The sequence below is a fragment of the Lycium barbarum genome, chromosome 8 (genome assembly GCF_019175385.1).
Source record: "Lycium barbarum isolate Lr01 chromosome 8, ASM1917538v2, whole genome shotgun sequence".
Lineage (NCBI taxonomy): Eukaryota > Viridiplantae > Streptophyta > Magnoliopsida > Solanales > Solanaceae > Lycium > Lycium barbarum.
This window is the reverse complement of record NC_083344.1, coordinates 98102789-98119899: the sequence shown is the minus strand read 5'-3', so window position 1 is coordinate 98119899 and position 17111 is coordinate 98102789. Positions and strand designations below refer to the sequence as shown.

The 17111-nt window shown below is 41.8% G+C and overlaps 1 protein-coding gene across 1 annotated transcript; it reads right to left on the bottom strand.

Annotated features, from left to right (window-relative positions):
- Nucleotides 1-4310: 4310 nt before the first annotated feature.
- Nucleotides 4311-16472, bottom strand: LOC132607999 (uncharacterized). The gene is made up of 2 exons (XM_060322084.1): nucleotides 16353-16472; nucleotides 4311-4658 (listed from the first exon to the last, which is right to left on the bottom strand). Exons 1-2 carry the CDS (start codon nucleotides 16470-16472, stop codon nucleotides 4311-4313), a joined length of 468 nt encoding a protein of 155 aa, XP_060178067.1.
- Nucleotides 16473-17111: the final 639 nt, after the last annotated feature.

Below are 17111 nucleotides of genomic sequence, written 5' to 3'. Positions count from 1 at the left end.
TAGACAGCTGGTACTGACTGGAGAGTCGGAGTTTGAGCATTTACATCCTTGACTTGAACTAAGTGGTAAATACACCCTTTGGAAATCATCTTTCTGGCTCTAAGATAGGAAATAAATCTACCCCTAGGTACTGCTGAATTACCCTTCCATTCTATAAGTCATTGGGAAAATCAAAGGTTACTGTTTTGGTTCTACAACCCACTGAGGCATAACAAGACTCCAACCAATCCATACCCATGATTACATCAAAGTCTACCATCTCTAATTCTATTAAGTCTGCTATGGTACTGCGGTGGTCTATTAACACTGGACAACCCTTATAGATACGTCTAGCTATAACTGATTCCCAAACTGGTGTGGCTACTTCAAAGGGTTCATGCAACTTTTTGGGTTCTATCCCAAATTTGTTTTGCAATATAAGGGGTTACATAAGATAGAGTGGATTCTGGGTCCATAAGAGCAAAAACATCGAAGGTGAAGACTGTTAGCATACCTGTGACAACATCGCCATGAGTCTCTGTATCTGACGTCCTGACAGTACATACAGACGGTTCTGACCATCGCCCGTATTTCCAGACTTTGCTGCCCCACGCCCCTGCTGGGCTCGAGAATTTCGAGGAGCTTTTGAATTTATGGACTGAGCTACATTACTGTTACCTTCAGTATTTTGTCTTGCAGATGAAAAATCCCGCATAAAGTGACCTGGCTGACCACACCCAAAACAACCAGCTATGCCCAAATGACATACTCCTGAGTGCTTCTTACCATAAGTGTTGCAAGTAGGGTGTTGGAAACAACGGTCGTCACACTGGCCTGTGACTGTGAGCCTGCTGTTCCGAAGTTTTGGCCCTTCTGATTAAACTTGGACCTCTGAGATGGAGTACTAGCTGTAGAGGGAGCAGGTCCTGATGACCTATTCTTAAAGAACTAACGGTTCCCACCTCCCTGAGATCCTCCCTGACTGAAATTACCAGCAGACTTAGTCTTCTTGTTGAATTCTCTATCTTTCTGTTTCTGCAGGGCTTCTTCTTCCTTCAACCTAGTTTCGTTACCTTGTACAAATGCCAGTATCTTGGAAATAGTCATCTTGTCGTTCTGAGCGGCTGTATTGGCATCCCTATGTAATTCGGGTTTAAGCCCCAGTACAAACCTTCTAACCACGACCCTCATATCAAGAGCCATGTGAAGAGCATGTTTAGACAATGACACGAACGTGAGATAGTAATCCTGGACAGTCATGTCATTCTGCCTTAGATTCTCAAACTCAGTAGCCTTTGCTTCCCTAACTTCGATTGGCATGAAGTGCTCAATGAAAGCGTCTGCAAATTCATCCCAAGTAGCAAGAAATGCATCCTCCCCTCGGGACTGTTCTCATGTCTCATACCAAATATGGGCCACATCTTGCAGCTAGAAAGCTCTAAATTTCGCTGCCTCTGTATCAGTAGCATGCATCACACAAAATACTTTCTGGAGTCCATCAATGAAATTATGCGGGTCCTCATCCTTCTTAGACCCTGTGAACACTGGCGGCTTCATCCACATAAACTCCTGATTCCTAGAACTGTTCGACCCACTACTAGCACCTGGGCTAGGGGACATTTCTTGTCGCTAGGCCTTGTTTACCAAAATCTGAGTGAGCAGCTGAATAGCTCCCCTAACAGCCGCGTCCGAAGCATTGGGAGGTGTAGCTGTAGCATTAGCTGGGGCGGCTGCCTGAGCCTGAGTGTTCTCCTTTATAGCTGCATTAACGGTAGCCCTTTGGCTAGTAGCTGTATGCCTCTTATTGTACTTTCTTTTCGGAGCCATTTCTGAAATACGTAATTCGCACGAGTTAGAAGAATTCCTAAAAGTACTGCTCTAACTACACGAAGTAGAGTATGAAAGAAGTGAAACAAATCCTGAATGTCTTGTGGTCAACTGTTTATATGTGTGGGGCCTCACACATATAAAGGCTACCCCACTTGACGCGGCTTCACAGACTCCCTAAAACACTTGAACCTAGTGCTCTGCTATCAAGCTTTGTCACGCGTCGAACCATGGCCTAGGCGTAACACGACACTCGGTGCCTAATTGCATGTGACCGAGCAAACGCATAGGCTGGCTAAATCAACATGTGATATCAAAACATGCTAAAATAAGGAAATAAAACTAACACATGCTGATCTGCTAAAAAGTCTGGCTGAAATATATAAAAATGCGGAAATACTGTTTAAGTCTAAAACATCTTAAATCAATGCCAACAAGGCTAACACATCAAATTTTACTAATATCTGACTGGCTCAACTATGTCTATGAAGTCTCTACGAATACTGAAAAGATAACTGTCTAAAATTGGGAAGACTGAAAGCAGGATAACCCCTCGGAGGAACTAGGGCTCACCAAGCAGCTAATATGAGTAGTCCTAGCTAGTTGGATCGTCAACTTGTATATCGTTACCTGTATCGCGAGATGCGGGCAACCAAGCAATAAAAAGGGACATCAGCACAGTTGAATTGTACATGTGTGTAAAACAACTATAAAAAGAAATAAAAGTACTGAAACTGAAACTGAACTAAACAGGAAGACAAGGATCTAAAGTACTCCCTGTTCTGAATGAAGAATCACCTGTATAACTGTAAATATAAACTGTGGCCTAGGGCCCAAATAATGTACACAAAAACTGTGGCCTCAGACCCAAGAAATATGTATGCATAAACTGTGGCCTAGGGCCATAAATTACAGATACATGTGTTGAACATTAAACAATTTACAAGACTGAGACTGCCCTATAGCTGATAGCATGATAACTATTTCTGATTATGGAACTTAAGCTAATAACTGATTATACACAGACTAAGACTCATGTGATATCAATGCACAAGTCTATAATGATTACGTATTGCGTTCATGATATTCAAAATGATCACCATGAACAAATTATGAAATTATAACCCTAAAAGATAGCAGTTCTACAACTATTCAAGAAACTAGGGCTAAACTGTAGTCTAGGTCAAATTACTGATAAGCATGTAGAATAAGGCGTAGGGAGAATCATGAACATTCCCTAACGTAGATAGTTAGCCTCACATAGCTGTATATGCTCCAAAATTTGCAAGAAAGGTATGAACTTAAGAAGAATCCCAAAAGCCTAAGTCATGAACCCTTATATGGGTTTTCTTGAAAACCCTACGTTTAGAACAATGAATTTTTGCTTAATGTTCATAAATATATGTTAGAATCCACTTGGAATAGGCTAGGATTGCTTACCTTAGTGTTCTTGGTGACGGAGAATGAGAGCAGGTCGTTCTACGGTTCAGGAATTTGAAAATAATAAAATAAAGCTGAGTCGGTGTATTTATACTGTTCACTGAAGCAGACGAAGTACGGGCGCCCAGTACGTCCCGTACTTCGAAGTACAGGCCGCACTTTGTGGCCCGTACCTGGAATGTCAAATTCCAGTGAGTATCAAATTTCCCTGGTGAAGTGCGGGCACCATCCCATCCTTCTAAGTGCGTCCTGTACTTGGATCCCGCTATTGAAGTACGGCCCGCACTTTGAAGTACGACCCGTACTTGACCTACAAAATGTCAATTTCCAGCTCCCACACTTCTGTCTGATTTTCTAAGTCTAGAATCATAGTCAAAGCTTAAGTTAAAGGTCTGAGGTGTTACAATATCTCTCCCTTGGGATCATTCGTTCTCGAATGATGGGTCCTGGTAAGGAGTGACTGCTGAGACGTGTGTGCACTAACTGACATGAACACATGAAACTGAACCGAAAGGGATACTAAACTGAACCGAAAGGGATACTAAACTGATTAGCTTGCTGAACTGGGTAGCTATTGAACTGAATGAATGAACGCAGGGCTGAGTGACTACTAAACTGACTGAATGGAGACTATAGAGTAAAAATCTGAATGAGAAGGTAAATTACCTTCTATATTTTCTCCTGACTCTTCAAAGAGATGGGGATATCTGGACTTCATGTCTTCTTCGGCTTCCCACGTAGCCTCTTTATGTTTCTGACTCCTCCAAAGGACTTTACTGAAGCAACTTCTTTCGTTCTCAACTTGCGGACCTGACGATCAAGGATTTTCACTGGGACTTCTTCGTAAGTCAAACTATCTTGATTTAATGTTGCGGCACGACGCAGGCTCTCTCAAGCCTCTTCTAGTTCCACCGAGGTCTTCTCGCGATCAATGACCTCTCCAAATTATTACTTCACTCGCTTCCCATTTACCAAGAACGACTCGTCAGAATTCAACGGCTTTAACTCAACTGCTCCATTTGCTGTCACACACACTATCTGAAAGGGCCCGGACCACTTAATCTTCAACTTCCGCCGAAAACCTTCAGCCGAGAATTATACAACAAGGCTAACTGCCCAGGTTCAAACTCACAAGGTTGGATGTGCTTGTCATGTAGTCTCTTTGTCCGCTTCTTGTACATCTTCGTGTTCTCATATACATGATAGCGAAATTCATCCAACTCGTGCAATTGCAACAATCTCTTTTCTCCTGCTTGTACCATGTCTAAATTCATCCTCTTTATTGCCCAATCCGCTCTATGCTCAAGCTCAACTGGTAGATGACATGCCTTACCATAGACAAGCTTATAAGGGGATGTGCCAATAAGAGTTTTATAGGCTGTTCTGTATGCCCACAGAGCATTATCAAGCTTCTGCAACCAATCTTTCCTACTCACGCTCACAGCCTTCTCCTATATTCTCTTAATTTCTCGATTCGGTACCTCCACTTGACCACTTGTCTGAGGAGGATAAGCAGTCGCTACCTTGTGCTTCACCCCATACTTGAGCAACAATTTAGCAAATCGTCGGTTGCAAAAGTGCGTACGTTAATCGCTGGTGATGGCTTTCGGGGTTTCAAATCTTGTGAATATATTCTTCTTCAGAAATTTTACCACCACTCTAGCATCATTGGTGGGAAGTGCAACGGCTTCCACCCACTTTGAGGCATAGTCTACAGCAACCAATGTGTACTTATTCCCCTTGGACAGTATGAAGGGGTGATGTGCCGTGAATTTCGGCACATTTTTATGTCATTTTCACTAGAAGTGTTGCTTGTTTTTAAGTGTTTTTACATCGTTTTTTATGTTATTTTTCTATTTGTAGGGTTGGCTGACGAAGGAACGGAAATGATAAGAAATGCTGAAAAACGAACAACTTGGAACAAAAGGACGGTCCGTAGCTCAAGTTTACGGACTGTACCGTAATCTGAAGGAAATTTCCAGTAAGTAACCTAAGTAGTGTCACATGTTACGCCCAGAAGGATGGTCCGTAACGCAGGTTACGGGGCGTAACATCATGGCGTAATGCATTGGCCACTGAACACTGAAGCCGTGGTCCGCTGGAAGATACGAACCGTAACCTGTGTTGCGGTCCGTCGCAAGAAGCCGTAACGGTTGACCTATATCAAGCTGAAAAAGGACGGAACCAAAGGACGGACCGTAACCTGTGTTACGGTCCGTAACGATGCCGCGAAAGGGTGTTTTTGTCCAGAACTTTGGCGCGATTTTTGGCCCTATAAATACTTAAAGTTAGGTTTTTAACAAAAATTCTGATCTTTTGGGAGCATTAACTTTAAGCCTTGGATATTTGTGAAGTGGTTGGAGCATTTAAAGCACCAACTTCACCCTCATTCCACATTGTATTAGCATTGTAAGTACATTATGTTAACTTTTAAGCTTTCTTTGTTAACCAAAATGATGAGTAGCTAATTTTAATTCTAAGGTTGTGGACTCCATGATGGGTATTATGTGAATGAGTTTCTACTATTGATATATGCATAATGGTTGTTGTTATTTATTCTATCTTTGTGCGTTAGCGTTGGGTAATGATTGCAAGCATTAGCCTAAGCCATTATACTAACTTTTCTTGGGAAAAAGAGTTAGTATCGGTAAGATTGAATAACAATGACTCGGGGCGTTAACCCTCATTTAATAGACTAACTTAGGGATAAGAACAAGTCTAATTGGCATTATTGGTCGCTCTTTAAGTTCAACTCTTTCACATTTGGAAAAATCATAAAGAGGAAATACGTCCTAACTGTTGGGAAACATTAGGAAGTCCTTAAGAGATCAAGTGCATACTCTTAGAACAACCATTAGAAGTATATCACATTGAAACCTGAAGCATAATATCTAATTAAAGTGGGGAACACAACCTTAGTCTCTCTCTCGCATTAAGTACAATTCAAGTCAAAGTATTCAATTACATTGCACAACAAATATTTCAAACTATTCGGAATAGGATTAAAGCCTTTAAAGACTAGTATCGCATACAATTAGTACCCTTTTCTCTCCATATTCCCTGTGGGATTCGACCCCAACCTTTTTTGGGTTATTATATTTGACAACGACCGCTTTACGCCACTCATAGGTGTAATTTGAGCGTACCAAATTTTGGCGCCGTTGCCAGGGAATACAGTTTTGAAATTACTGATTGTTGTGTACTTTTCTTTAAAACTTTTTCTATTCCATCACACCTTGTTTGCTACTTTGGTGAAATAGGTGAACATTGCAGGAAGACATAATCGAAATCAAGGAAACCAAGGTGAGCTCCAAGTGAACCCACCTGCACAAGAAGAGTAGGAAGATGAGAATATATTTTGCGGAATTCATCAATGAAGCCGATTATGCTTCTGCTGTGGTCCCTCCTAGGACTAGAAATGCTACTTTCAAAATTGATAATTCTATCTGTCAGTTGCTGGAACTTGAAGGTTATTTCCGAAATTATTCGGAGGACTGTCCACTCTGACATTTGAAGAACTTCCTGCAGGTATGTGCTCAACAATAAGGTGTTGTTTCTGCTGATGCGCTTCGGTTACGGGTCTTCAAATATTCCTTGGCTGGCCAAGCAAGAGAATGGTATGAAAAGCTTCCCAGCAATTCTATTCATATCTGGAGCGAGCTAGCCAATACATTTCTAAAGAAGTGGTTTCCACCGAGCAAAAAGGCTGGTTTTCGAGATAAGATCTTTGAGTTCAAATATCTCCCGGGGGAACAATTATATTCGGCATGGGAGCGGTTCAAGTACTATCTAGCTCAATCTTCAACTCACGGGTTTCTGAATGCTATTCTCATCGAGAAATTCTACAAGAGATTAGATACAATGAATCAGATTGCTGTCAATACTGCCACAGGAGGATGCTTCATGGACAAGTCATTTATCAACATCACCCGTTTTCTTGATAAACTCACCACCCACAATCAAGCTTGGCATTCAACTGATAGTGAGAGTCTCTCTTATGGTAGTCCATCACTAGCTGCTGTTGCAAAAGAAAATCACGAGAAAGATCATGCCTTTGCTCAATTGCAAACCACAGTGGATCTATTATCAAAGAAGTTGGCAGAAAAGGAAGCACAAGGGGTAAATGTTGTTGAGGAGTTACCGCCTCATCCACAGGGGATTTGTCAAGTCCCTGAGGGGATGTACCAAGATGGGCAACAACATTATGAAGATGCTAATTATGTCAACAACTCCGAAGGGGGTTATCAAAGGCAAAATTATCAAGGTCCTGGCCATCACCCATAGCAAAAGCCTCAACACCAATTGCAAGGGAACAATTATAGCAAAAATGATCAGGGAAATCTAAATCAAGGGAATTACAATAATAACAATTATGGCAACAAGATCTCTAACCCCTACATTCCACCAAGGGGGCAAGCATCAAGTTCCTAACAGTGGAGAGACAATTTAGCTAGCAACTCTGCTAGCAATGCTGGTAATGATTCTGCAGAGCTGAAAAGTATGATGCAGAAAATGCTGATGAATCAGAATAGAACTGAAAGTACAATAAAGGGAATGCCTCAAGTTCAACTATCTCATTCAGCTGCCATTCAGAAGCTTGAATCGCAATTCAGAGACCTTTCCAGAGAAGTGCATACTCCTAAACGTGGACAACTACCAAGTGATACAGTTTCAAATCCGAAAGGTAGTGGGGTAAACTCTGTGGAACATGTAGTTGCTATTAGCACCCGAAGTGGAAAAATACTTTAAGGTGCTAACCAAAAAGTGATTGATCTTGAGCCAATTGTTGAAGAAGAGGCCCAACCTGATGTATCTGATGTTATTGTGGAGGAAGAAACAGAGGAGGAAGTCCCTATTATAGCTGAAGAGGAGCAAAATCTTGATAATATCAAGGCACAAGGAGAAAAACATGAAAGGGGAAGGCATAACTTTCTGGCGCTCTACGCCCTTTGACTTAAATGTTCAAATCTTCACCGCCTTTTCCTCAAAGGCTAGTGAGGAAAACAGAAGATGACAAGTGTTTGAAATTTTATGATCAACTCAAGCAATTGACGATGAACATTCCTTTCATGGACGTTGTCTAAGAAATGCGTGGGTTTGCTAAGTATTTGAAAGATCTCTTAACAAAAAAGAAGAAGCCATTGAAATACGACACTGTGGGTATCACTCATCGCGTCATTGCTATTATTTCCAAGACAACAGTGCAAAAAAGGAAAGATCCTAGAGTGTTCACCATTCCATACACCATAGGGAAGCAGGATTTTGCCAGGCGTTGTGTGATAACGGGGCTAGCTGTCACGACCCAGCTAGGGGCCGCGATGGGTACCCGAGGCTGACCACCGAGCACCCCTTATTTCCTCACTTGTCATAGTCATTTACGCTTCTTTATCATTCATAATTGTATGAAAATCATTTTCCGGTGGAAAACACAATCAGTCTATATATATATACAAATGCCTCATTAGGCCATCAAAATAATATATATAATATATACATGCATGCTATAATAAACTTGTGAGACCATCTAACCCACACTACGCATTTACGAGCCTCTACTGACATACTATACATGTAGACGGAACAAGACTCCGTCATGCCCAAAATATACATATGTACAAAAACAAAATCATAAGCACCTCCGAACAATGGAGTGCTTTCAATCAGCTGACAGCTCCTAAGAATCCGGATCGAGCTCGCCCCCCTGTCTACCTGTGGGCATGAACACAGCGTCCAAAGAAAACAGACGTCAGTACGAATGTTGTACCGAGTATGAGAGGCATGAGCAACAACAACACATCAAGAACATAAAGGAGGCATCAAGTATGGAGCAACTGTACCTGACTGGGAATCATATAAAAAGTAATGCATGCTGACTTACTTTTATGCTTATCATCATCTCATGTATGCATATCATATATATATATATATATATATATATATATATATATATATACTGCCCGACCATATAGGTGCGGTGTGATAATCAGTAACATTAGCCCGCGTCCGGGGTACCATCTCATGCCGCCCACTAGTGGTGTCTGCCCATGCCAACTGGCCATGGTGAATCGTATAGCTGCCCGCTTTCGCGATGACTGCTCGGCCAAGTAGGCCCGGTGTGATGTAATCATGATATGCTCATCATAAAATACTTATAATAATATTCTTATCAAAATATACTTGTCATCTTACATGCATAAAGACTCTAGAACAACTGCATTCTATCGAGGTGAAAGGTCGTGAACCCTCGATTCCAGTATGAACATATATGAACATTCTACCTCACCTTGAAGGGATTAGTATATAAGGTGAGTGTATACAAGGAACAACATCATTTACTTTATAAGAACGTCATATCATATCTCTTGACTCATATAGCTATTCATGATCTTAGGCTCTTGGCTTTCCGGGATATAGGAGAATCATGGAAAGGGAGAAGAATCATATCATGTGATTCATGCCATAGAAAGAAAAGGACTAGCCTCACATACCTTTGTCGTTTAGCTAAGCTATCGTTCACTTGCTCTCCTTTAATGTCACGTCGCTACCTTTACGAAAGAATTCGTATTGACGTTAGTTAATCGACTACGGGAATACGTCACTATTTCTAGAGAAAATTGGGCAGCACTTCCTTTATTTATACTACTTTTATCATAGTCTATATCAACTCCCAAACATTTACAACAACACTTCACAATATCGTATCAACAATCGTCATTCATATACTTTGAGCAAAATCCACAATTTTTCTCGATTTTCTCCACATTTATGGTTGTAGTTCGTTATCGCGTTTTCTCATATATAATGCTTATTTCCTGGTCTAAACATCATTTACAACATATTCATAATCATGGTACATCAACGTTTATGGTTCCATTCAACTACTATTCAATTATAACACTATTCTTCCATTTAAGACCCATTTTCCATGTCTTTCTACAATTCAAGCAGCTTAGCTTTCCAATACCTTAAACAACATGCTAAAGTCATAAAACATACCTTAGATGGTGGTGGAACAAGCCTAGAGTGGAGTTCTTCCTTCTTCCTCAAAACCCTATTTTTCCTTCCTTGGAATTTCTTGGTTTGGATGAACTTCACTTGAGTTTCACACACTTTGTTTCATGGATTTGGTGTTATTGATCTTGATCTCCCTTTGATTCTCTTAAATTTTGTGGGTGAAATGTTTGGATAAGTTCTAGAGGGTTCTTGAAGGTTGTAGATGAAATATGAATGAAAATGAATGAGAAAGTCACTTATAATAATCACAAAATCTGATTTTTAATGAACAGTCGTCGGGGTGTACAGTGGTTGTAAACCACAGTTTATGGACCATATACTAGTTTACGGGCCGTATAACGTGGTCGTATTTAAGCATATAAAAAACAGAAAGGTTTGCTGGAGGTCATGATGGTTTACGGCCACAGTTTACGGGCCGTATTTCGGTTACGATCCGTAAACTGGGTCGTATTTTACCATTTAAACTTTGGACGGAAAGTTGAAATTTTTGGAACGTTGGAGGACGATGGTAGTATACGGTCCGTAAATCACTTTACGGGCCGTATTCTGTTTTACGACCACTGGCTGAATTGAAATTCTACAACTTTCTTATTTCTAAAAAATTCATGAATCATCATTCCCTACTTAATAAAATGTCGCACACTCATACCCTTTGTTGGTCTATTCATTGTACATGTACGGGGACTTTTCCGAGGTGTAACACTAGTATAAATCTTATGCCCCTTGAGATTTTCAAGAGATCATGATTAGGGATACCAAGGCCCGCTACCATGAGGTTGCAGATGGCTGACAGGTCGATAAAAAGGCCAGTTGGGGTAGTTGATGGTGCCTGTTCAAATTGGGGAATTCCTACTGCCGGCAAATTTCGTGATTCTTGACTGTGATGTTGATCAACAAATTCCTATTATTCTGGGGAGACCTTTCCTTGCTACAGGGAGGGCTCTTATGGATTCAGCAAAGAATGAAATCAAGTTCCGGATTAACGATGAGGAGGTGACTTTTCACGCCAGCAAGGGTATGAAATTGCCTAGTATTTATCAAAGTATTTCAGTCATTAATTCTTTTGATGTGGTGGATGAAGCGGTAGAATTCAAGATGGAGGAAGAATGCTTGGGTTATCGGCCATCTTGGTCAATTTTGATGCAGAAGAAATGGAGGGATATATTGAGATGGTGAATTCACTCACCGGTCTGGGGTCTTACTCTTATGAGCCCAAGAAATTGTCTCTTATTTAGAGAAGCGAATAACTCCTCCAGCAAAATCGTTAATTATTGAGCCACTGAAGTTGGAGCTCAAGAAGCTTCCATCCCATCTTAGATATGAGTTTCTTAGAGCAAATTCCACTCTCCTAGTTATTGTGTCATCACTTCTAAATGAAGGCCAATCTCATAGACTCATCGCAGTTTTGAGGAAACATTTGAGAGCTTTGGGTTGGACTATTGCAGACATCCGGGGGATTCCCTCCGGAATTTGTGAGCACCGAATTCAGTTGGAAGAGGAAAGTTCACCAAGTGTTGAGCATCAAAGAAGATTGAATCCACCGATGCAAGAGGTGGTAAAGAAAGAGATTATTAAGTGGCTAGATGCTAGGGTGGTTTACCCGATTGCCAACAGTCCATGGGTAAGTCCAGTCCAATGTGTGCCAAAGAAAGGGGGCATCACTGTTGTCCCTAATTCTAAAAATGATTTGATTCCTACAAGAACTGTCACCGGTTGGAGAGTGTGTATGGACTACAGAAAGCTGAACACTGCATCTTGCAAGGATCATTTTCCGATGCCTTTTATTGATCAAATACTTGATCGGCTAGCTGGAAGGTCTTATTATTGTTTCTTGGATGGGTACTCAGGTTACAACCAAATCAACATTGCATTGGAAGACCAAGAAAAGACTACTTTCACTTGTCCCTATGGGACATTCGCTTTCAACCGAATATCATTTGGTCTTTGCAATGCCCCAGCTACTTTCCAATGATGCATGATATCCATATTCTCTGACATGGTTGAAAACTTTCTTGAAGTCTTCATGGATGACTCCTCTGCTGTGGGAGATTCATTCGATGAATGTTTAGACCATCTTGATCGGGTGCTACAAAGGTGTGAGGAGACAAACCTCATTCTCAATTGGAAAAAGTGTCATTTTATGGTAAAGGAGGGAATTGTCCTTGGCCATAAGATTTTCGAAAGAGGGATTGAGGTTGACCAAGCCAAAATCAATGTGATTTCAAAACTCCCTCCACCCATCTCAGTAAAAGGGGTTCGGAGTTTCTTGGGGCACGCCGGATTCTATAGAAGATTTAACAAAGACTTCTCCAAAATTGCAAATCCAATGTGCAAACTCTTGGAAAAGGAGTCCAAATTCAATTTTGATGAGAGGTGCATCAAGGCTTTCGACAAGTTGAAGTTAAAATTGACCTCAACCCCTATTGTTGTGTCCTCGGATTGGTCGTTGCCCTTTGAATTAATGTGTGATGTCAGTGGTCTTGCAATTGGCACTGTGCTTGGTCAGCGGCTCAACAAAATCTTGCACCCAATTTATTATGCCAGCAAAACACTAAATGGAGCTCAGTTGAACTTTACAGTTACAGAGCAGGAGCTACTTGCTATTGTTTATGCCTTTGAAAAGTTCTGGGCTTATTTATGGAGTGCCAAGGTAGTGGTTCACACTGACTATGCTGCCCTGCGGTACTTAATGGCTAAAAAGGATGCTAAGCCTCGGTTGATAAGATAGGTGTTGTTGCAACAAGAATTTGACTTTGAAGTCAAATATCGAAAAGGGTCAGAAAATCAAGTGGCTGACCATCTCTCCAGACTTGAAGCAGCAGGGAGACCGATTGATATGCTGGATATTGATGACACTTTTCTGGATGAAAGAGTCTTGGCAGTCTCCAATGATGTGGCACCATGGTATGCCGATATTGCCAATTATTTGGTAACTAGCATTGTTCCTGATGATTTGAAGGCATATCAAAAGAAAAAATTCTTGAGAGATTGCCGACAGTATTATTGGGATGAGCCTTACTTAATCAGGATTTGTGCAGACAATATGATCAGAAGATGTGTGGCTGAATCTGAGGTGATGGATATTTTGAAGGCTTGTCATGATTCTACAGTTGATGGGCATCACAGTGGAAATAGAACTGCAGCCAAGGTGCAAGAGTGTGGCTACTATTGGCCAACCATCTATCGTGATGCGAATATGTTGGCACGTTCTTGTGATAAATGCCAACGTCAGGGCACAATAGGTCGGAAGCATGAAACATCGATGAATTTTGTGCTTGAGGTTGAGCTCTTTTATGTGTGGGGCATTGATTTTATGGGGCCCTTTGTGAGCTTATGTGGCCTCAAATATATTCTTGTTACGGTGGATTATGTCTCCAAGTGGGTGGAGGCGGTGGCCTTGCCTAACAATGATGGTAGAAGAGTCATTGCCTTTCTAAAAAAGAACATCTTTTACTAGATTTGGCACTCCTAGAGCTATTATTAGTGATGGTGGTTCTCATTTCTGCAACCACCATTCACTGATCTTCTTGAAAAATATGGCGTGCATCACAGGGTTGCCACTCCATATCATCCTCCGACGAGTGGTCAAGTTGAATCTCCAACAGAGAGATAAAGAGCATCTTGGAAAAGACGGTCAATGTGAATCGCACTGACTGGTCCAAAAAGTTGGATGATGCTCTATGGGCATATCGCACAACGTTCAAAATGCCTATTGGGACTTCACCGTATAAGTTGGTATTTGGGAAGGCATGTCATTTGCCTATTGAGCTTGAGCATAAGGCCCTTTGGTTATTGAAAAAGCTGAACATGGATTGGCATGAAGCAACAACGTTGAGGTTGTTTCAAATCAGCGAGATGGATGAATTTAGGTACAATTCCTATGAAACTGCAACACTGTACAAGGAAAAGATGAAATACTATCATGACTCGAAGATTCTCAAAAGGGATTTTCAGCCGAAGGACTTGGTCTTGTTGTACAATTCGCACCTAAAGTTCTTTCCGGGCAAGCTAAAGTCTCGATGGTCTGGTCCGTTTGAAATTGTAAGTGTTTCCCCAAATGGAAGTGTCACTGAGGTGAAAACCGAGGATGGCACTCAGACTTTTAAAGTGAATGCACAAAGAGTGAAACACTATCATTGGTGCATTAATGATGGTAAAGTGGTTGATCGGCATCATTTGAAATACGGTTCCTGAACTGAAAATTGAGGTATCACGTCGAGCTGTGACGTTAAACCAAGCGCTGTGTGGGAGGCAACCCATATTTCTGCTTTATAAGTACTTTAAATATCGTATTTCCTTTGTTTTCTTTTATGTTTTTGATAGTTGCTGATGTGGGAGGATTTTGAGGACAGAAGAGGCCAAAAGAAAGTAAGTGCTAAAGTTTGCAATGGAAGGACGCTCCACGTTACGCCCCGTAACTTATGTTATGGTTCATATAATGGAGCGTAACAAGATGAAAAAAATGCAGCAATCACTGAAGGATGAGGGAAAAGTGTTACAGACCGTCGAATCGTGTTATGAACCGTAACACATGAGCATAACCTTGACTATAATCTGGGCAACCACTGGAAAATTTGCACCCGTTACGCCAGGTAATACGGACCGTAACACGAGTTACGGTCCGTCGACTGTATTACCAAGTCAATAATGAAAAATGAAAACGGGGTCGTTTGGGTAGACCATAACACGAGTTACGGTTCGTACCTTGGGTTACGGTTCGTAACTCGAAGCGTAACGGTCGGGCATGTTTAAATACATCACCCGACGGTTATACTCCCATTCAAACGACACCTTTCCCTCTTTTTAACTCCCCCTCTCCCTCATAACCTCCCTCATCCTCTTTTCATCTCCCCCTCACCATCTCTTCACCATTACCTTACCATAGCTGTTGATTTTTCTCGTCAAAGTCCATCGCTGTTTTGGTTTAGTCTCAAGTTTTCATCCAAGCATCTTCCATGATCAGGTATGACAATGTGTTGACTCTCTCTAGTCTTTCATCTATCGATAGGATTGGTATGATCTTCCATGATTAAATTCGTATACCATGCCATGTACTTATGATTTTGAAAGATTTTGAATCTCCATTGAATAATTGCGTGGGATTTAACAATGGTGGGGGTTGGGTTTGGTATGTTTGCTGTTTGAGAGACTCGTGGGCACAAGGACATTGTCTCCCACTGAGTCAGAGGGCATCCCGATTGAAAGTTTCATTCGTGAAACTACTAAATTGGTTTGCCCGCTAACTGTTCGATAAAAGGTTTCAAAGAAAACTTGGATAAAACTGGGTTAAGTCTGAGTAACCCGAGGTATGTGAGGGGATCAACTGGTGTTTTATACCATACCCTTAGGAGCACAAAGTTGAAAATCTTGGCCTCATGCTTAAGCGGGAAAGTTTGGCTACGCTGAGAATCTGTGCAATGTTGCCCGACGTTCAGTGTTCCGGGCCGTAACGTGTGTTACGGACCGTAACACCACATCGTAACACTTATGATTTCCATGAAAACTTTTTGGAAATTTGGGTGACGTTACGGTAAGGTGTTACGGACCGTAACACGGTTGACGGGCCGTAAAATCATACCGTAACACCTATGATTTCCCCAAAACTTTCTGGAAATTTGGGTGACGTTACTGTAAGGTGTTACAGATCGTAACACGGTTGACGCACCGTAACATCATACCGTAACACCTATGATTTCCCCAAAACTTTCTAGAAATTTGGGTCACGTTACGGACCGTAACACGATTGACGGTCTGTCGAACGTATTACGGTCCTGGTGTTATAAATGACTAAAGTGAGTTACGATTGAAGATACGGCCAGTAACACTGTCGACGGTCCGTCGACCGTGTTACGGTACATGAGCTAATTGGAGTCCTGAAATTGAACCAATAAGTTGTATAATTGAAAAGCTTCTTGTGTATCATAGCTAACTTTGCCTTCACCAGGTATGGGTAACCCAAGGCAAGGAAAGAAGGTTGCACCCAAGATTGTTGGCAAAGTAAAAGGCCGCAGTGTAAGCAACGTAACCTCCAGGTTGCACGATGAAGATCAACTCAAAGGCACAAGGGCTACAAAGAAGCCCGCGGCACCTACCAGGCCAGCCTCACCATCCGAAAGTTCCTTCTCGTTTGATGAGGAGAGTTCTTCTAGTTCGTTGAGCCATAGTAGACCCAGGGAGGCTGTCACACCACCACACAGGCCATAACCACCCATTAGACAGCCTACTGCGGAGGAGCGCGAAAAAGAGTGCGAGCAGGAAAGAAGAGAGACTGACATCCGGATGAAGGCTGTGTATGAGCAGGACCTCCGGTTTTCTGTAGAGGGGTCTGAAGAACTGTACAACAAAGGGTGTGAGCTAGCAAAGCATGAGGGGCAGGGCCCGAAGAGAAGTATTTTCGAGGAACGGAACGTCAGCTTCGATGGTCTCGATGGATATCCGGGCATCCGTGACACTCTCCGCTTCCACAAGTTAGAGTTTTTGAAAACCCCTGTGGGGTCCTACATCTCGGCTCTTGTTCGGGAATTCTACGCTTCTTATGGGGCTGATGTATTAGCACAGAAAAAAGAGCAGCGCGCAACTCCGACCATAAATGAGGTAGTAGTGCGCAAAAAGAAGATTGATGTTTCTCCGATGGCCATTAATAAAGTACTATTCGGGGGGGATTATATTGCGCCTACAGCGGCGGAAGAAGGAGAGTTTGTCTACAAAATTGCACAGAAAATGGGTGGCCTCAGTGATTGCACCATCGGCAGATCCCGAATGGGCAATAGTGCCAAAGTTGATGGCCACTACGAGGATTTGAAAAAATACCCTCACACCTGAGGCAAAGTTTTGGTGGCAGATTGTTCTGT